The sequence below is a fragment of the Pagrus major genome, chromosome 19 (assembly GCF_040436345.1).
Source record: "Pagrus major chromosome 19, Pma_NU_1.0".
Classification (NCBI taxonomy): Eukaryota; Metazoa; Chordata; class Actinopteri; order Spariformes; family Sparidae; genus Pagrus; species Pagrus major.
Genome location: NC_133233.1, coordinates 4,944,800 through 4,972,060, shown reverse-complemented (window position 1 = coordinate 4,972,060; position 27,261 = coordinate 4,944,800). Strand labels below are relative to the sequence as shown.

General features: G+C 41.7%; 1 protein-coding gene across 1 annotated transcript in view; it reads right to left on the bottom strand.

The window, feature by feature from the left end:
* reck (reversion-inducing-cysteine-rich protein with kazal motifs) overlaps positions 1 to 7,988 on the bottom strand; it is an 84,645-nt gene extending 76,657 nt beyond the window's left edge. Inside the window, exon 1 of the mRNA XM_073488119.1 lies at positions 7,875 to 7,988. Within this exon, the coding sequence (XP_073344220.1) occupies positions 7,875 to 7,947 (73 nt within the window). The 5' untranslated portion in view covers positions 7,948 to 7,988. The remainder of the gene's footprint in view (positions 1 to 7,874) is intronic.
* Between the last annotated feature and the right edge of the window lie 19,273 nt (positions 7,989 to 27,261).

The following is a 27,261-nucleotide window of genomic DNA, read 5'->3' as shown; positions in this document are numbered from 1 at the left end:
ATCAATCAAAATAGGAATCACGATTCTTATATTTTATAATTCTGAATTGACAAAAGACTCCAGCAGTACATTTTTACAGAACTCCAACTTGACCAAATGAGCCAACCAACCAAAGCACATCCTTTACACAACTTTCAGGTCTCATCAGGCAAAATAAATAACTTGGAAAATAAAAAGACCTGTGGCCATACAGCGCTATGGATACGATGGTCTGTGGTATAACAGCACAGCAGAGTACTCTGGCTGCAGAACACAGCGGTAAGTAAATGATACTTATTACCCTCTTTGCATACCGGGTTAGTAGACTGTGAAATGTTTCTGCAGTTTTTAAAGCTAAATACTCCCACAGGGTTTTCTCTGTTTGTCTCTTGGGTTGGGTCAGACCATCATTTCATTCATTCATTTCTTTTTCTTTGTAAAGACATAACACATGGATCAGTGGCTAACTGTCAGCCAGTGTCAGGGCTCTCCACAGCACATTCCTGCAAATGTTTAACAATAAAAGTCTTGTTAAGAAATGAAGGCTTTCTGTCCACTAAAATATTAAAGGGCTTTTAATTCGAAATGGATACAGGAAGTGTGTAGTTTGTATTCACAGTAAGGATACCCCAATCAGGATTTCACAGTTCACTGGAAGCAGTGCCGTCCGATCATCGATCAAAAGGATGTCTTTTCAATTTATTGTCATGTATAGTTTGTAGTTATAAGAGGCATACTAAAAAACACCAATAAATGTTGAGGTAATAAATCATTATATTTATTTTGATAGGATTAAAAAAAATGAAAAGATATCTGTAAACTACAAAAGAAGTGCAAAGTGTCTGTAACTCCAAACTCAAAATACTTTTACCTTCAAACAGGCATTAATTTACTGTAGACTTGTTGTGTTGTCACATTAAACTGCAGTTCACTGTTTAACACTTCATGTTCCTCTGAAATGAAACTCTGTCCTTCTGAGTTTAGCTCTGGTGTAAGCTGTTAGCTCCATTAGCTGTTAGCTCTCATGCTGCAGGGATCAAAACAAATGGCGTTGCATGATCCTCGTATTCAAGACGACAGGTTTTATTTGCTTACTTATTGTGAACAGACAATCCCAAATGATAAATCAAACTGACTCCACGGTCTACAACAGAGCTTGTCTTCTCATGCTGTTACCCTCTCTCTCTCTACAGCACTGTATGAGCGCTAGTTACAATCACTGGCTGAAGCATTTCAGCGGTGCGTAGAGAAACTTGCTTGTGTGTTTTTCTGATCAGCCCTTCCGATTGGGCTTCACAGAGACCACCAATCAAACTTTTTACAGGAAATATCGGCTGACAACGAGCTGTGCCCAATCACTCGGAGCACCCCTCATTCACAGCATAATGCAGGAACTTTAACAGGGCAAACAGGAGCGGAAACCTTCTACAATACAAGTAAATGTCCTGCATTCAAAATGTCCACTTCAGTTGAAGTATTGTGATCAAACTGTACTTAGACACACTATGCTAACTGCCCGATAGCAAGCTTGTTAGCTCGGGGAGCTTTATTTTCCCTCTTTAATAACTTTATATTGAACAAAGTGCCAGGGAAGATTAAACTGAGGCCATGCAGGTTCTCTGCAAACAAGCAGACAGTTCTTGTGCAACACTTTTGGAAAGCAGGAACAAATAAATCATGATGGCCTGGATATTGTTTTGAATAGGATTATTAGAATTCTGTGTCACTTGAAATGGAGCATGAGGAATTTATTGACAACTTTTTAGTTTGTTTACTGCTCTACCATTGAAGTCTCACTGCATCCAGACATTTCAGTAGAGATACAAAAACTGTGCATCTTGCAAACCCCTTTTGTGTCTACACAGTGTTTCTGAATCAGGCACAAGGACTTTAACAGTCTTGTTTTACTTCAGTGTTAATTTGACCTGATTCACAGAATTATTGTCAATATATGTTGCTTGGCAAGTTTTGCGAATGTTATTAAGCATCCACTTCTATTTTACTGTGACCAGAGCAGTGACATTCAGGGAGTAAAATCACAAAATGCAGAAACCATCAAGAGGGTTCAATGCCTGCCCATCTGCTACAAATGTGGTAGCTTTTCTCTCAGCACCAAGCAGCCAACAGACACAGTTAGAAATGAGCAGGTGAACATAGTGGAGCATGTAGCAGCTTTGGGGAGGGATATTTTTCTTACACTTACTCCACCATGGGTGCAGGGCTTCCCCCAGTAAATTGGTAAGCTGAGGTGGTGTGCTAGACCCCTCCCTCAAAAAATGTCTTTGCGGTGTGTTGGTCAAGAACCTTTTCTAATGTTAGCAGAGGTGCTCCTTATTTCAGGCAAAGTGGGGTGACCCTTATAGGGGACTGAAGCTGACAAAATCAACGGTTCAAAACAGGCCCTACTGAGAACACCCATAGTGAGCCTGGCCAGTGGTGTGGGAGCAAGGAATGTATAGTCGATCTATGCACTCCGATGTCGATCAACCAAAAGGTGAAAGGTTTACCTCATGACACAATTTTAATGACAGCCCCCAATTTGCATGATAAAGCTGAAATTCATAAAGATATGTACAAATTTAATACGTAAATAAATTAGTTTGTGGAAATACATAGGGGCGTGCGAAGGGAAAACAATCTAGAAATAAATACAGAAATAAATATATGTATAGATATAATTTAATAAATAAAATGTGAAAAATAAGATGGAAAAGTGAAAAAATGGCTCAATCAATGTTAAATGAATACAGAGGCAAATTCATACAGAAATATCAATTCATGTCAGTTTTTATAAATTAATGCCTACATGTATTTCAAATATCTATTTGATGACATTGTGGGAATGCAGGAAAAACTTCAAAACAACAGCCTACAGCACCGGTAACACAGGCTAAAGCGAAACAGCCGCGAAACGGCTAAAACTAACTTCCCAGAATCCCCTTCTCTCCCCTCTGAGCTCCCGTCTTAAAGGAGCCACAGTATTTGGTGAACGTGTCTATATTGTGGGTCACCGCAACATATCAATTAATTTATTGAGACATTTACTTCTTATTTTTTGATTGTTTCAGTTTCAGTCTTTAGTAGCCCCTACTCTAAATAGCATTTTTAGGGGGAAACCATTTTGATGAGTGTAGGCAAATATTTGCGAACATGATAGCCATAACTTTTTATGGTTATTTGTGTGTGTGAACTTCTTTTGGTATTCTTCGTTTGTTTGATTTTCAGTATCCTGAGTGTCAACTGCTCTAATTCAACTCCTTTTGAATTTATTTCTTTTACTCACTACTTTAATTAGCCAAAAGAGGTATTTTATATGACAATACAATACATGCTGTCATACAAATGTATCAACCATCAGAGATTTTTCAGAATCAGAATCAGAATCAGAATCAGCTTTATTGGCCAAGTATGTGAAACACATACAAGGAATTTGACTTTGTTTTTTCTTCGCACACGATGTACATAGACGTAAACATGAACACAAACATAACATAACAAACATTCAACTAGAAGGAACAAGAACAACAAAGAACAGTAAGTTAAAAAGTGCTCATATTGTGTTTTCCATATTGTTTATACCGTGTTTGCTATCTCCTTAAAGTGTAACTCCACCACTGTTTTCACATTGAAGTGTGTTGACATGTCTTGGGAGTACTGCTGTATATGTGAAAAAAGTAGTTTAAAACATTTTATGGCTCCAGATGAAACTGCATGTAATCTGATACATTGCCTCCAGCGATGTCATTCAGTGGCTAAGTTGCAGTATGGGTAATGTAGGCTAGGGTTGGGCAGTATCCAATTTTTGACACAGTTAAACCTTCTCTAAATGTTCCCACAGTATACAGTAATGATTAAAAATCACACTGTAGGGCTTTTTAGGGAGCTGCCAATCGCTGCTACAGTGATTTCCTCCACAAGGTGGCTGCACTGCTGCAGTGCACTTCAACTGTAATTTTTCATCTTATGTCACATTAACATTTTTAACATGTTATGTTAATTTTAAGGTCTAATTTCATGTGAAGAACTCATTGCATGTAATTTATTTTGTTGTAAAGTATTTTGAGCTGCATTTTGAGCTACGTGAAGTATAACCATCTCTGGCTGTCACCTTCTTCATGCACGTCTTCAAGCCCAGAGACACTTTGGCAGCAAAGAGAGGCACAACAGCCGGCCGGGCCAGAGGGGACTGCTGAAGATGGCAATGTGTTTACAGGGAAAACTACAGCCATAGTCTTTGGAATTACCACCACCACTGAGCCCCGGAGGAGAAGCCGGAAAGTTCTCTTTTCTGAGGAGAGGCTGTCACGTGATGAGTGAGTATGAGTGATTCTGAATAGTCTTTTTTTACAGGTTACAAATTACACTATTTATAAAGTTTTACACCGTTATATACAACATTCTGTCATCACTTTTATAGTATCTTCAAACACATAGACAGTGGTGCTGCTCGACACACACTCTTAAGGCATTTATTTTACACATGCGCACAATGCACAGTAAAATTCTTTCTTTACCATAATTAAAGGGACACTGTCTTTTTTTAATTCCCCCAAGGATACTGGGATGCAACAGCTGCTGAGTGACATCACTGGAGGCAAGTTATCAGATCACATGTAGCTTCCTCTGGAGCCACAACAGGCTAAAAACTACTTTTTTCTTTTATTCATTTTTTTTACATATGCAGTAGTACTCCCCAAGACCTGTAAACACACGTGAATGTGTAACATTGGTGAAGTTACCCTTTAATATATTCAGGAAAATTTGACTATTGTGAACAATACTGTAAATCAGGGCCCAGGACTGCTTCATGGTCATGTTAAGAGTTTTGTATGATTTTTACATGACTGTGATGATATGCCTTGATTTGTAGGGCATTTCACTTGATTAGGCCTAAAGAAAGAACACCGGGCTGCTGACTGTTTTATCCATAAATTGTTTCTCAAGTGATTTTTCAAAAAATGTATTATATCATATCATTATATCACCTAACGCATGCTTCCTCACCGACTTATGCCTGGTGGAGAAAATAACTGACTCCAGACAAAGTTTAGAGGCCTGACCTACCTATCAAAAGCATCAATACTTCCTGAAATGAATGAGACTCAACAATCAACTATTTTACAAATCGGCCCTTTAATGTGGACCTACTATGAGTCGTGTGTGTGGTGCTAATGTGCTGCTGACAGCTGTTGCCACCAACATGTTATCAGTGACGCCCAAGTGTACTCAGAAATGTCAACTTTTGTTAAATACAGGCTGGTAACATAACTGTTGAGAAAACAGCAGCAGCTGCATGTAGTATATTTTAAGGTATTAATAGTTTTCTTTACTCCACCTGGATATGAAGTAACTTATAAAATGTATGTGCAGCTAAACTGCTCTCTGAGAGGTCCTGCTGCTCTGCAAATGTCTGTGCTGTTTACTAGCATGTAAACCTCAACTATGACCAGACTGCTGATGCTGCCTTCGATAGCACAGTGCTTTGAACTCAGACTCTCCAGGGAACACAGCGGGGTCAGTAGTCTCAGTCAAAGCAAAATTCACTGCTGCGCTAAGATCGTCTGAAACATTCCAGTGTTACACAGAACTCATTTAAGAAAAATGAGAAACAGTCAACCAAAGAAGTGACCGTAAGGCTTTATAACTTCACAGGGTATATCTAGCTTTAACTCAACACGAGCAATGGGGTTGCTGGTTAGAAAAACATTATATTTCATAGTCAGTTCAAAAATCACTATGCCATGGGATAGCCGAGAAATTCAACTATGTATGCTGCACTTAAATGTTGTGTTCAGAAAACTATAATTAGGTTTGTGGGACTCAGGCCCATGCCTGCTCACAGTGGACATGGAAAGAAAAGGGCTGCCGTTCACTTCCCTCCTTTCCCTCCTCTTCCCCTTCTGCTTTGAGGAGTCAAATTGGTTCCAGATGCATTCTCTCACGGCTAGCCTCCATAACCAAATCGCAACATGAAAGAAACGAAGGAGAGAAGTTTAGCAAAACTCGGCAGAGGAAAAAAATTTATGGAATTTCTACACAACATAAGTAGAGGGAGCAAGATGGAGAAGAAGCCATTGTCTTCCTACAGTCGAAACCAGCTGATCACTTTCCCACATGGTGCTATTTATCACACCTTTTTAGATTTTCTGAGGCCTTTATTACTGTCACAAGACTTTAGGAGACAATGTGCACCCCAAATGAGGATCTGAGTGCTGTGTTTCTTTCATGTTCTTGGCAGATGTGTCAGGAAAAAAACTTTACAAAGTGATATTTAGCCAGAGCAAATCCACATCCTGCACCCATGTGGACTGAACATCAAAGACCGACCCACCAGCATGTTAGACCAGTTTATAACCCTGCCCATGGAGCCCCTGAAAACGCAGGCTAGGATACACATCCAACATGATATGAAGAGAAAGGTCTCTTCAGAAGACGCCTCGCCAAATGGCTCAATAATGTAACAACAGAGTACAAAGTGGCTGCTCCATGTTGACTCAGCCAATTAACAAGTGAGAGCAACTTGAAGGCCAGTTGTCCTCCAGCACCAACACACACCTCTGTGTTTGCCTAACGCCTCAACAACACCCAGTGAATTAATGAGCACCCTGAACAGCTCATACACGATTCATTCACACACGTCGCTTACATGCAGTTCTTTCTTTCAGTGGCCAGACTCCATTCAAAACGACAGGCACTTTAATTTCCTTTCTTTGTCGCCTAGTAAAGCTGCTGAAACGTGATTTAGAACTAAATCCTGACCTACACACGTGACCTGGTCCAGTACCTGGTGTGAAGTAAGATAACTGTCTGCCCGAAGCCTGCCAGGCCTTACTGAGGTACATGTTATATGTATATGTAGGAGAACAGTTAAAACATGACGCATAACATGGGAGTGAATGTGTTTTCAGGGACAGAACAGGACCTGCTTATTCACAAGTTATCTTAGGGAGGACTCCTGGAGGCTGAGAGTCACAGGAGGAGTAACTGTTCTGTTCATGACGTCTGTCATCTAACGGTCTTTCTTTACTTGTCCCGAGCCGCTATGTCCGCTCTGTTTCCTCTCTATCCCCGACATATGACACAAGGAGCCGAACAAACGTACATGTAAACCTCCCCTGTGTTACCAGCAGCCACAGATCAGGAGGAGGAAACCAGAAGGAGACTTTTATCTGAACTACGCCATGTCTTTACAACTTTAACACAGTCCCATGTCGGGAACAGCGCTACACAGGACGCTAACCCCGTACGTCTCAGCGTCATGCTAACATTCACCCTTATAACGGATTAACTCCACTTATTGTTGCTGTGTTTTTCGCAGTTGTAATCCTAAAAGTCACCATGAAGAAACTTTTGTGAATCCCAAGGAGGGACTCGTCAATTCGGCGCGCAAAAAATATGCCAAAAATAATAAATGAAACTTTTACAATAGTCTTTTTTTCGTTATTCCCACAGTCATTTCACACCTAACGCAGACACGCTGTAGTGGGCGGTAGCTAGCGCTGAAAACTAGTTCAGACTTATAGGTTTTATTGAAAAAAGTGTTGGCTGCTGGACATTTCGCTTCCCGAATTTACCAGAGGACTTTTAAGATTCAGAATAAATATTTATGACTAGTCTGAGAAATGTTCAAGTCTCCTAATAAGCGAGGGAATGTCACATTGTAGTATTTGTGAATGGAGTTTGGCGTGATGTCCTCACTACATCACTACAGAGAATGTATCGGGTCAGCAGGATGCCGACTGTCACTGAATCAACAAGTTAGTCCCGACATGCAGCGGCTTCATGCTGGAGTTAAACACTGTCCTGTCACTCCTCAGGTTCATCTGTGAGAGCACACACAGGCGGAACATGGACACACAGCTTACAGTTGTGTAGTGGAAATCAGACACACTCACCCTGAGCTCGGAGCGGCTGGAAGGAAAAGTTCACGGCGACGAAGAAAGTGATTATCTGGAAACACACACGCATCTTATTGAAATCCTAAAGTGCATCGTGGACAAGAAGACTTAGAAAACACTGGTGCTGTGATGATATGCTCCATGGATCCTCTCTCTCTCTCTCTCTCTCTCGCTCTCTCTCTCTTTCTCTCTCTCTCTCGCTCTCTCTCTCTCTGCAGTGAGCATGCGCAGAACGGAGAACGACACCGGTTAACGGGACTAAAAGCAGGTATTAAAGTAGGAACACGGTGTTTATAAAGGTGAACAAGCTGTGATGGAATACAAGTAATGGACCTTAGTTTCCTCTGATAACAGCTTGTTTATTCACTGATGGAAAAAGACAGGTATTCTAAGTTAGTAATGTTACCTCATTAATATTGTTAATATTACAATTCTGAGTTTGCTATATAGTGCCCCCTTAAGCTGATATCAATCTTTTTGATAGCCTACAGATATATGTATACTGCAGTGTTTTAGTGAGTAGATTCAGATATGACAGTATGAGACTGGGGTTTAAAACATAATAGACTACATTCATTATAATATAGGGGAGGATGTTTGCCCCTTTGCAACATTATTCACTAAATACTGCAGGTGAACTGTGTACCCTCTAAATTCTGACACTATTTATAGAGCCTTGTCACCTTATTTGCAGCGATATAATGCATATCTATGCAGAGCATGGGCTACATATAAAGAGTCAGTATTAAATGTAAACAGCAGTATCACATGTTTGACTTTCTTTTGTTGTTTTTCTTCATTCATTTTGCACAGACAGAACTAGAAATGTTCAAGGGCAAGAAAGAAAGTAAAAGTGTACAATGCAAATATATGAATGCAAAGAGTGACTTTCAAAGACATCGAAGAACAGAGAGCATTGTTTTAAAATAACTAATGCCCCCACCCAGGTTAGCCACTACGATCCGTCAGAGGTCGGCTCACAGCCCTTTGACACCACCCACAGGGCCACAACAAGGCCAAAAGTGAAACTACAAAAACAAATGGACAAACAGAGCAGGGTTGTGAAATTGTGCCAATGACCTGCTGCACAGAGAGAATACTGCAGCTGTCTCCGAGGAATTACATTCAGATACTTCTAATCTCGACAGTCTCAAATTGACTGTTGTTGCTGCCCTATGATAATATATATGATATATATGGCCCATATACCCACAAGTAACAGCCTACAGTAGACTGACTGAATTATGTTTGTTAAAGATTTTAAATTAACATATCTATACAATGTTCATACAGAACCAATCTGCAACATGTTAACTGATAACATACTTGTTTTTCTGCTATATCTGCTCTTGCGATAAAATATCTGCTCAGCAGGCTGTAATGAAGTGTTTTTATGGTTTCTGTTAGGCACGTACAAGGTTAGGGGAAATGATGGTCTCAGTTAATTCCTGAAAAAGTTCAAAGTGACTTGAAACTCAAGACAAGACATGTTTACTACATTGACGTCTAACAGAAACCACCATCTTTCCCTAACCAGAACCAAAGTGCCTCTGTTGCCTAAACCTAACCACGGGATGGAATGTGAACTCCAGCCTCTGATATCAAGGTCCACCCCAGCTTCCCCTCTACAGCCGTGTTCCCTCACTTAAAAAACCTCCCCACTGAACTTGGATTGTAGTGACATTATGTAAAAAGCATATTTTCAGAATGTATATAGTTAATACAAACTGTGCAGATTAAAGGGGCCGTTATCTATTATCATGTAGAAGATTGAAGGCTACTTGATGTTGACAAGAGATGCAGGAATCAGTTAGATGTAGGTATTCTAACAGTGATGCTGGTGTCTACCATGTCTACCTTTCAGCTCAGTGCTAACGTTTCCTCAGTTAAAGCTACAATAAACCATTCTCGTGAAAGATAGTTGATTGTTGAGTCACGGTTGTGCTCAGTCCCAAACTATCTGTCTCTTGGCCTGCTTCATTTGTGTCATTTTGGTCCTCTTAATGGCTCATGATCCCTTAGGTCAGGTTGATTTTAGTTAGTGACATCATTCCTCCATGAACAAGCTGGTCGCATATATTGCTTTTAACCACATGTTCATGTGTGCTGGATGTCTTCTTTGCGTATCCTGCGTCTTTGGTTGTGCACATCCTTAGATATAATCTGATGCTGAGGGTGAAAGCAAGCTGCTGAGCTGACTGGCTCATTGTGTGTGTTGTGGGGCAGACATTCAAAAACACATTCGAAACATTTTCTCATCCTCAAGCATTCACAGGAGGAGAGAAACATACTTGCCATTGTCAGAATGGGCTTGATTTAGGTGCTGTTTACCATGGTGCTGCTGTTGGTTTTATGCTGAGAGCTCAGAATTAACTAAATAAAACCTCCTTGATTGCACCGCGTTTACTGTTTACAAATACATAAGTTCTACATGGTCTGAGTTATCTGGTGTGTCTTTTAGTATCCTTCAGTAAACTTTTTGGTATATTGGCAAGTATGTGAACAATTACATTCACGACGCAGCCGGCTGGTCTACACGAACACTTTGTTAAAAAGAAAGTATATCTCTGAGCTTTACCTTACGGCCTATAGATTTGGAAGTTAGCATCGCCCTGGTTCCCTCCAGATGAGCCTCTGGGATTTGGAATTGGATTTGGAATATGGCCGAAAATAATCTCTGTTTATGATACATACATGTTTTGTTCATCAAGATAATCTTCACAGATGAACACTACTGTTGTGATTCTGAAGCGTAAATTAAATGTGTAGCAGTAAAAAGCTAATGTTAGGCTATAAACAGACGACAGACACGGTCACATGACTTAAACGTCACCACCACTAAGCGTCTTACTACACAATTACTATACAGGTTTTCTATAGACTGATCAATGTACAAGTTGTAAAGTCAGAGTTAGAATAGTTTGTAGCTACAGTGGGCCTGTAAAGACGGACTAGTGAGTAGATGAGTCTCCGTGTTCGCTGTGATGATTTAATGTCCCCGACAACCTCTGTAGTCTCATTTAGACACTTGTTAGCAACTTATAATTAAACTGTGGGACATTTAATGATGGATTTTATGTCATAGAACAAAACAGGTAAATATCTTAAGCCTGTTGTAACCACACACCTTATTTCAGGTATTTAACTGAAAACCAATTCAAAACACTCATTGACTTTTAGACGAGGGAACCAGATGTGCAAAAATGCTAACTGATTTCTGGTTTTAGGACTACAGACTACACCACTCTATTGGGGCTGACATAAAGCCCAGGCTGGGAACAACAGTTAGATAAAGAGCAAAAACTGTGCTTGGGAGCAAGTAATACATCAAATATGTAGCTAACTATAAATGTTAATACATCTTAAAATACAGGTACAGAGAGTTTGAATAAACCTTCTGGTGCTACTTGGACACGTCATCAGTGAAGGACCCAGGGTCATAGGGTGTTTCGGGTCTTTAATCTTCATACACCTTGCCCGGGCGACCCAGCCGGGGGTGATCAGTCCCCGGCTTGTGTCCAAGTGGCATGTTGCTCCACGGATCCCCCCTACGGATCCGAGGCCCTCTCCGCGGCCTCTAGGATGTTCCTGATGGTTCTCTTGGATTGCAGTCCTTTCACTCCAAGGAGTTTGAGGGTTTGCAGAAGTGAGTGGCCAGCGAAGCCTCGGCACCCGACCTCGACTGGCTGGCAGTGGGTTTTCCAGCCGTTGTACCGGCACTCTGTGCTGAGCTCTGCGTACTTGGCCCTCTTCCGCTTGTTGGCCTCTTCAATCCGGTCTTCCCAGGGGACAGTCAGTTCCAGGATGACCACTTGCATGTTGGACTCTGATGTTAGTACCATGTCTGAGCGGAGAGCAGTGGTTGTGATGTTATCTGGGAACTTGAGCTGTCTTCCAAGGTCGACTTGAAGCTGCCAGTCACGAGCGGTGGAGAGGAGCCCCCCTGTAGAGCTAGGCTGGTGATGTTGTGCCTTTTGCCCCGCTCTAATGAAGGTGATTGACTGGTTGACTTCGTAGCTTAACAGGGGCCAGAGTATTCTTAGCAGGACTCCATGCTGGTAGATCCAGGCTTTGAATTTTCCTGGGAGGCCAGATTTGTCAATTGCTGTGAGCCAGGTGGTCAGGTCGCTCTTAGTTTGTTGTATGGCGGCTGAGTCCGTCAGGGAGCTGTCAAAAATCTTGCCCAGGCTCTTGATCGGTTTTTCGGTCATTGATGGGATTCTGGTCTCTCCAAGGGCAAAGCGGAACTGGTCAGACACTTTACCCTTTTTAAGGACCAGAGACCTGGACTTAGCGGGTTTGAAGCTCATCCTTGCCCAGGAGATGAGCCGTTCAAGCCCCTGAAGGAGCCACCTGCACCCTGGAACAGATGTTTTCATTACTGTTAAGTCGTCCATAAAGGCTCTTATGGGGGGCTGCCGGGTTCCAGATCTTGACTTGGGCCCTCTGCATTCCACCTCGGCAGACTTAACAATCATGTCCATGGCCAGTGAGAAGAGGGGTACAGAGGTCGTGCAGCCAGTAATTATCCCCTTCTCAAGACGATGCCAGGCAGATGTTGCTTGGCCTGAGGAGACTCGTGCGCTGAAGTTGTTATAGTAGTCCATGATGAGGTTGCTGATCTTGTCAGGAACATGGTGTCTTGCCAGTGCGGTTTCAACAAGCTTGTGTGGAATAGATCCGTAGGCGTTGGCTAAGTCGAGCCAGAGAGCTGCCAGGTCTCCTTTGCTCTCTCTTGCCTCCCGGATCAACTGCGTCACCACGCCCGTGTGCTCTAGACATCCAGGTACTCCTGGGACTCCTCCCTTTTGGACTGAGGTATCAATGTATGTGTTCCTCAAGAGGAAGTCTGTCAGACGTTGGGACACGATCTTGAAAAAGATCTTGCTCTCGACACTGAGCAGCGAGATGATGAGAAACTATTCAATATTGCAAGAGCCCTCCTCTTTCGGGATCCAGATTCCATCAGCATACCTCCATTGCGCAGCGACTTTCCCTCTCTGCCAGATCACCTTCAGGATCTTCTAGAGACGTTTGAGGAGCTGTGGGCACTGCTTGTAGACTTTGTAGGGCACACTGCTGGGGCTGGGGGCCAGCGTCTTCCACCTCCTTCAGGGTGGGTTCAGCGCTGTTGAATTGGGTCCCTGGTTCTGGTGGTTCCACCAGTTCCCTGCAAGGTCCAAGCTCGTGTTCTCTCAGGGTGTCGCTGAAGGTGGTGTGGAGATGATGGTCGATCTCCTCTACAGGGCAAGCGAGGTGGCCGCTTCGCTTCTGGCCCAGTAGCTTCTTGGTAAAGCCGAAGGGGTTGCCAATAAAAGCACTACGTTTCCGAGCCCTTTCCTTGCCCTTCCTTTGGTGCCATTCCGCCCTCCTCAGTGAAATAAGTCTCTTCCTTATGATGTTTGTGAGTTCTGACAGGGCAGGCCTTTCGTCTTCCTTGGCCGTCTTAAACTGACGTCTCAGGGATTGTAGCTCTTGTCTCAGCTGACTGATCTTGTCTTCTCGCCGGTTGAGCTTTGCCAGATTGCTTGCTCCTCATCTTTCTTCACCGCCAAACCGCTCTGCTCCCATGTTCATTATGATGGTGCACATGGTGTGGAGTTTCTGGTCGACATTGCCCTTTGAGATGGAATCCAGGCACTTTTCAACATCCTCATCCAGCTTTAGCCACTCCTTGTTGTTAGCGGCAGGCCACTTCACCCTACGATGTTCCAATTTCCTGCTCGGTGGGGGGACTTGCATTGCTTGGAGGTTCCGGGTGCTGTGGGGAGATTCCGGACCTGGATCCTCCTCCGTCACACCAGGTTCTGCGGCCGGCGCAACAGTTCCTGTTGCGTCGGTTGCTGTCGGTTGCTGTTCCTGAGCGTCGCTTGTTCCCTCCTTGCCTGGTGGATCTTCAGGCCCTTCAGGTTTTTGCAGACCTTGCCGCAGATACAGACTGCACTTGTATTCGGTTGTCCGTTTGCTTGGGTCTTTGCCGGTAATTCCGTCCGATTGGGATGCTCATCCTTCCCCCCTCTCGGGCATCCCTGGGGGTATATAACAATTAGTTGTAAAAATTAGTTGTAAAAAAAGGGAAATATATTTCAAATGAGTAAAGCAAAGGGAGTAATCCTAATATCACTGCTTCAAAACACGAGTATAATAAAAGTTTGATCTAATCTAATAAATCAGGCTATAGTAATATAAAGGTCACCTGACCAGGACAGAGTTAGAAGCCCCATTCACACATGCACTGTAACTCTGAATTTATCCAAAGCTGTATGTGTGAACACAGATATCTGCATTATTTGCCCCTGACTTCACCCTGACAGCTCCCTCATCCTCAGTCCAGGTGAGCCACACCTGTGAATAGATCAGACAACTGTCCAGAGTGAATTCACAGCAAGTGAGTGGGCGTGTCGGCGACGTGTAATCTTCCATGTTAGTTCTGGTTTTATCAACTGTAACACATACTCAGATACAGATACTGGACATGTGAAATGGTATTTAAACTGACAACTGAACCAACTCCATCGTGAGATTTGTATGAATGTTCTGGAAACAAAGACTTGTAAGTGCACCTTGAGGTATGATTTAATATTTGTTAAATGAAGAGTCCATGGTATTTTGTGAATCACTCTGTGATTTTACCTTCGATGTTTGCTACAAATAAACCCAATGAACTATATATTAGCTCACAAAGGCTTTACTGTCTACTCATTTGCTAATACTACCATCACTAATAATATTTCAATAGTTTCTCAAAGTGACAGTTTCAGCATGAGAAGAGAACCATTCAGGTAAGGCAGATATGGTGATTTGCCAATATACCCATCCAGCCACAGGAAATGTTGTTTTCCAGGGGGGCCTCCCAGTCTGTCCCCTCATTGTCCCCCTTAATGCCCGTGTCAACAGGGCCAGGCGGCTTTTTGTGCCGCACAGCCGTCAAACAGCAGGGAAATCTCTGTCCAGGGAGATATCCTCTTTTGTAATGGGTCAGAGGTCATGAACGAGGAGGATGTCAGGAGCTGGAGTCAGCACTTTGGCCCCATGTGGCTACATCATGCTGTCGACAGGCATGAATAGTGAGGGGCCAGCAAGAGAGGGCCCACTGGCAACAGAGAGGAGGAGAATGAATCATTTATTCATACACATGTACTGAGGTCATCTGGCATTGATAGACAGTCCTTTGACTTAAAGACATATGACATGGGGCTCTGTGTACTACAATGTGTTACTCTATTACCCACTGAAATACAATATAATATTACATAATGTACTCTAATGTCACATCTAATTACCTCTTGTTCCTGTTGCGTCTAAAATAACACAATATTCCTTTACCACTTTAAATGAAACATATAGCACCCCCTTTATTATTTGTATGATAATGTCATGTTCCATTGTAATATACTGGTAACATTGTATTCAATTAGCTAATTCTGTATAATAACCTACTTTATGTGATATTACATACTACTCTTTATCCAACAATCATCCTTTTCCATAATCTGTCTACTTTAATGAAACCTTCATTATATAACAGTCATTATAACTGAGCCTTAAGTATCAATTTATATTAAATTTTGCCTTTCAGTTATTCCAAACACATTTTTAATAAAAGCATTTTGATTAAATATGATATTACAATGCAGCCAGTAATTCATTGATTTTTCTTGTATGTTACACTTCAAAAAGTACGTACGTGTATACTTCAAGTATTTTTCTCTTATAGAGAGAAAAGGTCATTTTTAAAAAATGAATCAAACTACACTTTTTTTAAAGACTAATATTAACTTATGCATAACTTGTAGTACTTGTTTAGCAGATTTGTTTTGAATGTGTACTACCATTAATACTACTGTTTGGGTAATTACACTAAATGAAGTAAGGCTTTCTCAAATTATTATTGATAATAACAAAAAAAAACAAATGTAATCAATGTTTTTCAGTCTAGTTAATAAATATGGGTAAAGGTTTTTAGAGTATGTGTTACCTGATAAATATTTGATGTCATATGTTACTTAAGTACACATTATTCATTCATTCTGATTTCTGACGTCACCAAGCAGCGGAGGTGCTGAACTCCACTGTAACATGCTGTAACGTTCATTTTCTCTTATTTGACTGCTGAATGGAGAGGAAACTTACTTGATGAACGGACAGAGATGAGATGGGAAGAAGAAGGAAGCTGTGGATAACAGAAAGTAACTAAGTCTCTGTTGAGTGCTGACATCAGTCAGAGGCCAAACTGAAGTCAAACTCAGATGTACACATCCTCTGCAGCCATTTCTGCATTTGACCAACACGATTCTTCTGCAGGGATATTTATCTGGTAGCACACTGGTGGAAGTGGAACACATTACTAGACATAGTAACTATAATATTACCAAGATCCTATTGCGTTATATTACTCAAAGTAATATATTACTGTCAGTGTTGTAGTCAAGACCACCCAAACCAAGACCCAGTCTTGACCAGTCTTTAGTGTATCAAGACCAAGACCAGTCAACTTCAGTACAGTATGTAACAAACAATACAGTGATCCTGCAGCTGTGGTCTGACTGGTCTTGAAATAAATCCTCTGAGTCCTCTTTGTCTGAGACTGAGACAAGGCCGAGTAAAAATGTGGTTGATTCTGAGACAAGACCAAGACCCTCAAAAAGTGGTCTTGAGACTCACCCTGCGTTCCAATACCCATACGACCATACTATTTAGTATACCAGAAAAAGATTCAGAATGTCCCAATACAACGTATGTGAAATGTAGTATGCCAAAAATACCAGGATGTCCGACTACATCCGGTCACATTTCGCAGTACGGAAGCCAGCAAGCTTTTCTGGCTATTCTGGCCCACAATCCTCTGCACAGAGGAAGATACATCACATACATCACGGTGTGTCACGCAAATCTAAACAAAGCCGAGAGCACACACATTTGACAGCTCACTGACAGGAAGACAGATGAAAGCACATTTAAGTGTCTGTTCTGTGTTCTGTGGACTCCAACATTTCGTGCTAAGGCTGCGATGGATATAGGAACATGAGGGTCAGAGTTCAAGGTGCGTCATGACGAAGTAGTATGTTCCAGTTGTATGCAATACTGCAGGCAACAGTATGTACTTTGTAAGGGCAGCTGCAGTACATACTAAAAGTAAAAAAGAAAAAGTATGCGATTTGGAATGCACCCCAAGACCAATCTTGAGTACTACAACATGAATTACTGTAGCATAACATCCCCAACACTGGTGGCCACATGGAGGTGACTCCACTCAGTCCATGACCTTCTCCCAGCGCCCTGCCAGATGAGTCTTTTTCAAATGGAAAGTTACCAGTCTACCATTGCTTAAGGTTGGGTGGAGGAGGACATGGCTCATCAAGCCTGAAGCACCCATCTCATTGTTCTACCACAACATTTTTAAGGTTTGGCGAGAGTTTTAAAATGATTTTGAACAGGAATTCCCCCTTGTTGATGCTGTACCACTAGAACCACCACGCCGTCCTCACCAGCTCTAGTTATGTGCTTTGGAGATTTAAATTCAATCCTTTGCAGTGAGGCCTTCGTTTGGTGATAATATGTAAGGCTGGTCACTATATTCATCCTCTTAATATTTTGTATTCTGTGACTGATTTGAAAATGATGAGAAACAGTGTATGAATACATGCACACATCCTCCACCAGCAGCAGCTCACTGACCAGCAGTCTGGAAGAATAAAGTGTCTGTTGAAGAGAGAGTCTCTTGTTTGCAGTCAGACCTACAGTACAGACCCTGAGGCCCGGGGCTCCATCCGTCACTGACGAGCCAACTGGCTCTCAGCTTCAGCATAAAGCTCCATTGTCATGGTAGATGTAGTCAGACACCATGATAAATTCAGTGTTGTTGTTTTCCATTAAGTCTGTCTTTATCCCCGCTAACCAGATGTTTAATTTCAGTCATTACACTTCTACAGATGTCCGCCTGGGAGTGTGTATTTGTGTATGTGGGACTGAATTAAACCCAAATATGAAGCAGATATCAGCCTTTGATTTAAATGTAGATGGGATCCAGTCAGTGACGTCCGCCTTTGAAATAAAGATGATGTATTAGTTTGACAAAGTCCATCTCGTCTTAGATGTGCAGTTTTGGACAGGATGAACACTCACACCACCATTATTTGTGATGCAAGTCATAAATAACTCAACTTTTGTGTGTGGTTGACCCTGACAGATACATTTATCTATATATATGTCTTAGCCTATCACAACTACATCGATATATAGCACATGTAGTATCGTTAGCCAAGAAGTAACAATTAATTGCAGTAAGAATGCCTTAGCTGTGTTTGAGGTGATTTAGAGTTGCACATTTGCAATGAGCAAAAGTTGTGACTCCACCGCCACCATGGAGAGGGAGGATCATGGCGCTTGACTAATGACGAGCAGCAGCAGTTGTACGTGTGTGCTACTTGTTGGTTCTTTTAATGCATTTTAAAATCTCTCTGGCCATTCTGTTTAAGTTGTTCATTGGTGAAAATATCTGGGAACAGTAATACTGCTTTTCTACCAAAATTAGTGGGACTACACAGGTTTTTTTAAACATGGGTACACCCGCTAAAAATCGCCGATTGACCCCATTCTCACTTCCTGCAGGCAAGTCTGTGATTTTTATCTGAAGCGTTACGTTTCACATCATGAAAGCGCTGGAAACACTTTTAACAGAAGAGAAAACAACAGTAGACCCATTGTGAAAGAGGCATCTGTAAAACGGTGGATAAATTCTCTTGAACGTCACAACCACCGCAAAATGATTCGTTTCACTGTCATAATTTGAGCCATTTGGCCTGGTAACATTTGGAAAGTCCAGAAGAGCTGCAGGATTAAATTGTTTTAACCCCCTTCAAGTTAGCTAAATCCGAAAAGTTAGCCGGCTCGGTCGCCGACGCAGGTATTTTCATAGCCTGGAAGTCGAGCTTTTTTGGCTTCAAAACACCACTGAGCAGCTTTCATAGGAATGAACTGGGCTCCACCTCCAACACTGTGTCCAGTAATAAAACCTCCATAATAGGCCGCATCCCAAATTCCTTCCTTATTTACGCGCCACCACCGGATGTCGATAACGCGCCATCACTTCGCACAGTGGAATTTAGCGTGTTCACCCAGGTCTTACGTTTAGATCAAAGCCGAGCCGAGGTGATAAAAACCTGTGTCTACTGCAGAGTCAATAGACCCGGGTGTAACTGCAGAGTTTACACATTCACATTGCACACAAAAGCCTGATCTCAGCGGGTTTAATGGGACTTTTGACGACAGATTACCCTTTCAAACGTTTACTAATGTTGTTTGTGCAAAGGCCCATCAGTGCATGTCAGGTTTTTAAGTTGAAAACATCTTCATGAGAATGTTTTACTCAGTCTTTGCTTAAAGGGGCACTATAGTTTTGGAGAAGAAATTAAAACTCTTGTAATTTGACAATATTAATGAGGTAATATTACTAACTTAGAATATTTATCTTTTTCCATAACTGAATAAACAAGCTGTTCTCAGAGGAAAATAAGGTCCTCAGAAAACTGTTTAGAGCTAGAAAGGTGGCAGGGTCTGCCACATCTACACAAATTAAAACAGTATAAATGGTGTTGTCCTTTAAGGTCAGTTTGTTTAGGCAGAAAAAATCAGTCAATGAAGATCTTTCTCTTCTCATTAAAATCTCACACAAACTTCATGGTGTACTTTTAAACCTTTTCTTTAATTTGTTGAGCAGTTGATCAGTTTAGCAGGTAAACTAACTGACTTGTCTGTAGTGTTTAAGGTCAGCGTCACAAAGAAGGCCCAATCAAACTGGGCTGACTCGAGTCATTTTCACTTGGTTCAGTGAGTTCTAACTGCTTCCATCTGGTCACAGATACAATCTGCTGAGATGCAGAACCAACACATTTAAGCACTCAATGGTTCCTGCTGCTTTTTGGATACTGAATACCATTTAATTCCTTGTTTTTTCTCATGTTAATTGTTTGTGTGCTAATTGGTGTAATGTGATGCTTTACTGCTGGCTGTGCAACAAATTGCCCCATGGTAACAATAAAGATTACTTTGAAACCTTGAAACATAGTTTTTCCATCACAGAGCACTGAGTAGTTTATCTTTCAGCTGTAAACACATTACTGTTTCATAAAACTAATAAACAAATTGAACAGATCCTTATTAAAAATATTCATTTATGTTATCTTAAAAAAATGAATATGGGCCATTTTATCATTCTCAGATATTTTTTAACTTTCAAATGTTCATATTGCCCTCAAACATCCTGTGTTGGTTGGTATTATGCAGTGTGTGTACTTTTCACCATGACAGTATAAATATGCAAGTGAAACAATAAATGTGGAGCAGTGGTTAAAATAATAACCAGATTTTCTTTTCTGTCTGATCACTGCAGCATGAGACCAGGATTAATTGGGAGTTCTTGCTGTCAGTGGTCACAAGTTGTTTTTACTTTGCACATAGCATATATATCCACACATATATCCTGGTTGAGCCTGATAGCCTGATGAAAAAAATGGTGTTATATTTGAAGTCCTTCAAGCATACAATGTTCAGGTATTCACTGCAGGTCCTCAAATGATTCATTCAGTAGCATCAATTATTCATTTTTGCAGGCAAGTTATTAACTTGAAGGTGTTTTGTTTTTTCCTCCATTTTTATGTCCTGCTGGTCTTATTATGTTTCACGATACTAAACACAAATGCAGGAATGCAGGTTTTAGGCACTTCTGTATTCACTTTTCACATCAACAAGCTTCGTCCACTGTTTTATTATTGAGCTTACCATGTAAAGCTAACAAAATAACAAGATGTAACTGTGTCGCTGTTAGCATCTCCCTCTAGAGGGTGTGTCCATCAGCTGTCTTGTGGAAAAAAATAGAAAAAAAACTTCCAGTATTGTCCTATTTGATGACTAGTGAAGGCTTGTTGGAGTAATGGTGAAGGAAGCCTTTTCAGCAGGGATCCTCCATGTGACGTGTTGCTGTGCGGGGTTTCCATTAGCACCTGCAGTACTGTGTGTGTGTGTGTGTGTGTGTGTGTGTGTGTGTGTGTGTGTGTGCTGTGTTATTATGTTTTTAGCATAGCATGGCTTTTCACCACCTGTCAGTTTGTGGAAACACCCACAGACAGAGTTACAGTGGAGGTGTGAATGGAAACCCTACATTTCCCAAAGCAAACAATGTGTCAGGTACACACCAGCTTCTCATGTACAGTATGTGTTCATACTGGCTCCAGGTGGTACACACACACAAACACACACAGTCACACCTCTAGGGTGCCTTGCATTTGAAATTGTGTGTGTGTCAGAGAAAAAGAAAAGTGGAGGCTGTGCCAGTGTTTTGGTGTCAGCCATGATGGATGGGAAACAGGAACATATGGTTTGCTATTGTTACTCAGTGAATCCCCCTTTACTATTGAGCTGTTTGCTTGGTTTCCAGGAGCTGGTTTGACATGGCTGAGAGAGGCCATGACTCACAGTCCTTTCAATGGAGAATGAAGCAAAAATAACATGAGCCACCTGTGGCCCACTGTAGAGCCAGGACTGTCAGCTGAGAGTGCTGTCTGTCTGTCTGTCTGTCTGTCTGTATCTCTCTATGCTCATGAAGAACAAATGTTCTCATAAGAACAGATCATAGGGAAATTCTTGAGCTACATAATGCAAGAAAATTAGCATTTTTCCATAGTATTCTGTGTTGAAGTTGATTTGTTGAATCATGTGACAGTGTGTATGTGAATTGTGTCATTCTTAGTGACTAACCAGCAGAGGGTTATCAGCCACTTTTCACCTCGTTAAGGCTTTTTAGCATCCTTCAGCTGAATGTTCTGACTAACATGCAGCTGGTCAGTATGATGTGCTTGTGTTTGTGATGCTGGTGGAGGTTGTTTCATTCAGTCGCCTGTCAATGGCACTTCAGGGAGAGAGTCAGAGAGTGAGGGAGGTAGTCTGTGAACGAGACTAAACGATATGAACAAAACTTTAAAACATTATCTCATCTGTGAACATTTCTGCCTGAGTCACGTATAAAATCTAACAATCAGATGTTCCCATGGAAACTACCGATTCTGTTTTGTTTTCAATTGAAAGACCCCTAGTGGCAAAAATTATATGCTTCTTATATATGTGTGTGTGTGTGTGTGTGTGTGTGTGTGTGTGTGTGTGTATACATATATACACTGAACAAAATAACAATATAAACGCAACACTTTTGTTTTTGCTCCCATTTTTCATGAGCTGAACTCAAAGATCTAAAACTTTTTTATATACACAAAAGACCATTTCCCTCAAATATTGTTCACAAATCTGTCTAAATCTGTGTTAGTGAGCACTTCTCCTTTGCCGAGATAATCCATCCCACCTCACAGGTCTGGCATATCAAGATGCTGATTAGACAGCATGATTATTGCACAGGTGTGCCTTAGGCTGGCCACAATAAAAGGCCACTCTGGAATGTGCAGTTTTGCTTTATTGGGGGGGTCTGGGGGGGTCAGAAAACCAATCAGTATCTGGTGTGACCACCATTTGCCTCACATCTCCTTCGCATAGAGTTGATCAGGTTGTTGATTGTTGGGTTAGGGTTAGGCACAGGTGTGCCTTAGGCTGGCCACAATAAAAGGCCACTCTGAAATGTGCAGTTTTGCTTTATTGGAGACGGCTTATGGTAGAGAAATGAACATTCAATTCACGGGAAACAGCTCTGGTGGACATTCCTGCAGTCAGCATGCCAATTGCACGCTCCCTCAAAACTTGCGACATCTGTGGCATTGTGCTGTGTGATAAAACTGAACATTTTAGAGTGGCCTTTTATTGTCTCTGGATATGACACGTATACGATACGTATACGACAGCGTGTTCCAGTTCCTGCCAATATCCAGCAACTTCGCACAGCCATTGAAGAGGAGTGGACCAACATTCCACAGGCAACAATCAACAACCTGATCAACTCTATGTGAAGGAGATGTGAGGCAAATGGTGGTCACACCAGATACTGACTGGACCCGAATTTAGCAGTAATGTGTAAAATGCTAACTTGAGCGTTAGACTTTCAAAATAAAGCTTGCTGACAAACAGTTCACATATTGTGACATATTTTGACTTTTGGATACTGATTCATTTTCTTTTATTTTCTTTTTACTATTAGTATTTTAGTTCACTTCAATATCTTAGTATGATCTGGACCTGTAAGAACTTTTTAATTTGCCATTTTTTAACTTAGTTAACTTGTCATTAACTCATGAAACACTCACGCTTTGGTTAGGTTTGGGAAAAGATCATACTTTGGATTAAAATAACTTTGTTCAATCTCGTAACTCATGTCACGTAACAAAAATCACTTAAGTATGCCAATTATGCGTATTAACTTTCTTATGTAACATAACTTAAAAACAAATAACTCAAACAGGACACAGTTCCTGCTCTCTGGAGGGAAAGTCCACTATATGACCCACCCAGCAACCCTGACCAGCTCCTCACTCAGACTTTTCCTCACTCATTATACTACTACACTAGAGCGGCGCTTCAACAAGTCATGTTAGAGGGGTTGGGCCACTGAACGGGCTGCAATATGTCAAAGTCAAGTTTCTAGCTTTTCTGCAGAGATATATAAATATAAATATAAATAATATATATTATTGATGCTTTACAACTGGAGTCATTGAGTTTTTGCAGATGAACTGCACAAACTCCCACCCTGACATATTATAACATTTAAAGTTTACATTGCCAATGTTAGCAATTGTTTGTCTATTTACACCTTCAACAGATATAGAGCAACTATATTATCCAATGGAATCATGCTTCTGCCCACGTCGAATGTACTGTAAATCCAATATTCAGTCTGTCTTTCCTCTTTTTTTGGCACCACCAACTCAACATTTTTTATCAGCTAATTGCTTCACTTTTCAGTTCCGCAATACCTGTTGTTAGTGCCCTGTTTTATTTATTACTGTTTATTTATTTATTTATGTATTATTACTCACTCTTTTATTTTACTTATTGTGTTATAAGTAGCTGGATACATGCGTGTGTATGTGTGTGTGTGGGGGGGTCGCTGTTTTAATTCTGTAAAGCACTTTGTGCTACATTACGATGTATGAAAAGCGCTCTATAAATAAAGTTTGATTGATTGATTGATTGATTGATTGATAAGGGAAGTATGGCTTTCTCCATGTTTGTTGCTGGAAATGAGGTTAATGACAACTTTTAGTTTCAAGTCGAGTGACACCTTTTACATCACACATTTGGACCATTGTTATTGTAAGACTATTGATTAGTGCAGCTTTAACACTATAAATCAAGGAGAAAGGAGTTTATTTTTTACTTCAAGCTTTTTAAAGTAGTCACGTGTCTGTACAGTATGCTTGTGTGTAGAGGGGTGGGGGTGGAGTACACCTTGAGGCCATATGTGAACCAAATGTGCTCAGAAACGCCACGTACAGCACTGAAAAAAACAAAAAACAGACTGCACACATGCACTTACATAGGTAAAGGCAGCCCACAGACCATAATATGGCCTCTGTACTTTGTGGTTACAGGATGCCAATAAATGAGCCAGAACTCTGTGATTGAGTCTTACTTCATGTGATAACCGAGCGAGTCGAGGTCTCATGTGTGCTCCAGCTTCCTCTTTCTCCTCTGATTTAGGACTTTGGATCAATCTGTTTATTTCTTCTCTGCTTCCCAGGTGACATGATGTCACCGCTGATCTCATTTGAATGAAATTAGAATGAATTTTGTTGAAATCTGGATCCATCAGGATTTCAGGCAGACAGCAGTAAACAACAGACCCTGTTGGGAATTTCCTTTCCCACCCGCCCCTCACATAGCGACACACTAATTAAAACATTCACACATATTATTGGCACTATAAATCTGTCAGAAAAATGCAGGCCATCCTCATCAGAGAAATGAATGAATGTATATATCAGCTGTGAAGCAGCTTATTATTACCCATATTTACAGTTAGGCAGCGACCTCCAGTGGTTGTAGTAATTGTTATGACAGCAAAGCAGGAAGTCAGGTGAAGTAGTATAAAGGGCAACAAATTGTGCATAGAGAGGAGATCGGGGTGGACAGTTGGCTTACACAAGCATAGGACTTCTATCCAGAAGACCACTGTTCATTTAACCCAAACCAAACCTAGCCAAGTAGTTTTCATGCCTGAACCAAGCCAAACAGCGAGGATTCAACAATGGTCTGGTACGCCTGCAGCTGGAATGCTGCAAAGAAGTTATAGTTCTATAGTCGAGAAGAACTTCTACACATCTGAACAACATACCAAGTTCCCACCACAAGTGCCTTCCAGCACTCCCATCAGATACCAGTGGAGATAACAAGAACACCAGGTTCTTCATGGATTACCATACTGAGCCTTGTAAACGGCAGAGAGAACGGAAACAGAAGCGAGGGTGCCGGTCTGGTTGCCTGGCAAGGCTAAGGATGGCTCCACACAGACCTCTGCTTCCCAGCCTTTTTGTTGCAATGCAAGATCACATAAATTGAGGCTGGATGTATCATCCCGGACAGCCCCTCGGGACAGGGATGATTATCACAAAAACTGACAGCTATCGAGCTAGCAGGCTGCTAAACCCACCAAAGCGACAAGAATGAGGACTCTGGTCAGAGCCGCGGAGGTGGTCTGTATTTATGTCGACACAAACTGGTGCACACACACTGCCATTGATAAGCACTGCTCACCAGATCTGGAGTTTCTAGCAGTAAAGTGCTGACTTGGAGACCATTGGAGTTGTCTGTTGTTGTCGTCACAGCCATGTATAGCCCACCAGATGCTAACGCTAGGCTAGCACTTGACTACGTGCTATAAACAAACAACAGAATGGGTCAACAAAAGGCGTCCTGATTGTTGCTGGAGATTTTAGCCATGCCAATCTGAGGACAGTGCTTCCCAGATGTGACCAGCACATTAAATGTTCAGCGAGAGGGGAAAACACACCAGACTGTGTCGACTCTTCACATCACTAAAGGACACAGAGCCTCTCTCACATCCTGTTTTATACCTCCAGTACACAGTGCTGTTATATCAGGACCTGTGTTGAAAACATCACTGTCAACAAACACATCCGTGTTTTCTTGAACAGGAAACCACTGATGACAAAGGAGGCCCAGACCCTTCTGAAGGACACAACACAGCCTTCAGATCAGGTGACAGAGAACAATACAGTGCTGCCAGACATAACCTGAAAAAGGCATCAAGTGTGAATATGAGGAAAAAACTGAGGAACACTTCACCAACAGGGATCCATCAGGGCTGTCATGGTCTTGTCATTGTGTTCATTGTATGTGTGTTGTGTGTGTTTTCTAGGTTTTTGTGTCCAGTGTTCTGTTTTCCCTCCTGTGTTCTTCTGTTTGCTCCTCAGCAGCCAGATTTTCCCTCCTCATTTGTCTTGTATGTGTTTAATTAGCTCGCCCTGTTACCTGAGTTCTTCCCCAGTCTGCTCTCCCTCCACACCTGTGCTACATCTCCTTCATTAGCCCTTCCCTCTTCCCAGTGTTTTTCCAGCCTATTAGCTCCTTCCCTGTTTCTAGTTTTTTTTTCATTAATTACCCTCACCTGTGTTTCTCCACCTCATTCCCCAGAGTGTCAGTATTTGACGAGCTGGGAATGCGACTCAAAAATCAATTTTCTTACAAATAGGACCTTTAAAATCAGTTTCAACTTTATTTTTTCCCCAAGAGAATGACGGGAGCTCCAAATGGATTATGTAGAACAGATGACACATAACATGTCCAAGCAGTTTAATTTCTATAGAGAAACACATGAAATAATCTTCCCACTGGCCCACCTGCATTTGAAGTAACCCAACATGGCATTCCAGCCCCGTGGCTCTGAAGCTGTGCTGCAGGCGGCTGATGAAGGTGTTTACATTCCCTGATGTAAAGTGCTGTCTGGGAGGTCTTCCCTCGGCAAAATCATCTGACAATGATTTCTTTTTGTTCACAGGAGAATGAATGTTTGATCTCTTTGTTCTTCTTAGAAGCTACACAGGCTGCACCTACTTAAGTGTGTGAGGGCAGCGACACCAAGAAATACAGGTAAATATTCCCCAGCATAACCCTTCACTTCATTCTGAATACCTCTAAAATGAAACACAACTGAGGAGTCTTCTCAGCATCTTAACATAGAGTGGCAATACAATCTACCAAAGAAGAAGCGGCCCACTAACATGACTGTATCGCTCATGGCAGGGTTCGCTGCTGAACAGGAGAGTACAGGTGACTAACACACTACAGGGCCTCTCATATTACTGATCGTACCATCTATTAAAGCCCCTCAGCGGATGTTTAACTTTGATCACAGCGGATCAAAGTTAAACCTCGAGCGCCGCGGCTGCACTCCTGGCAACATGCCAATCAGTGATGTCACAGCAGG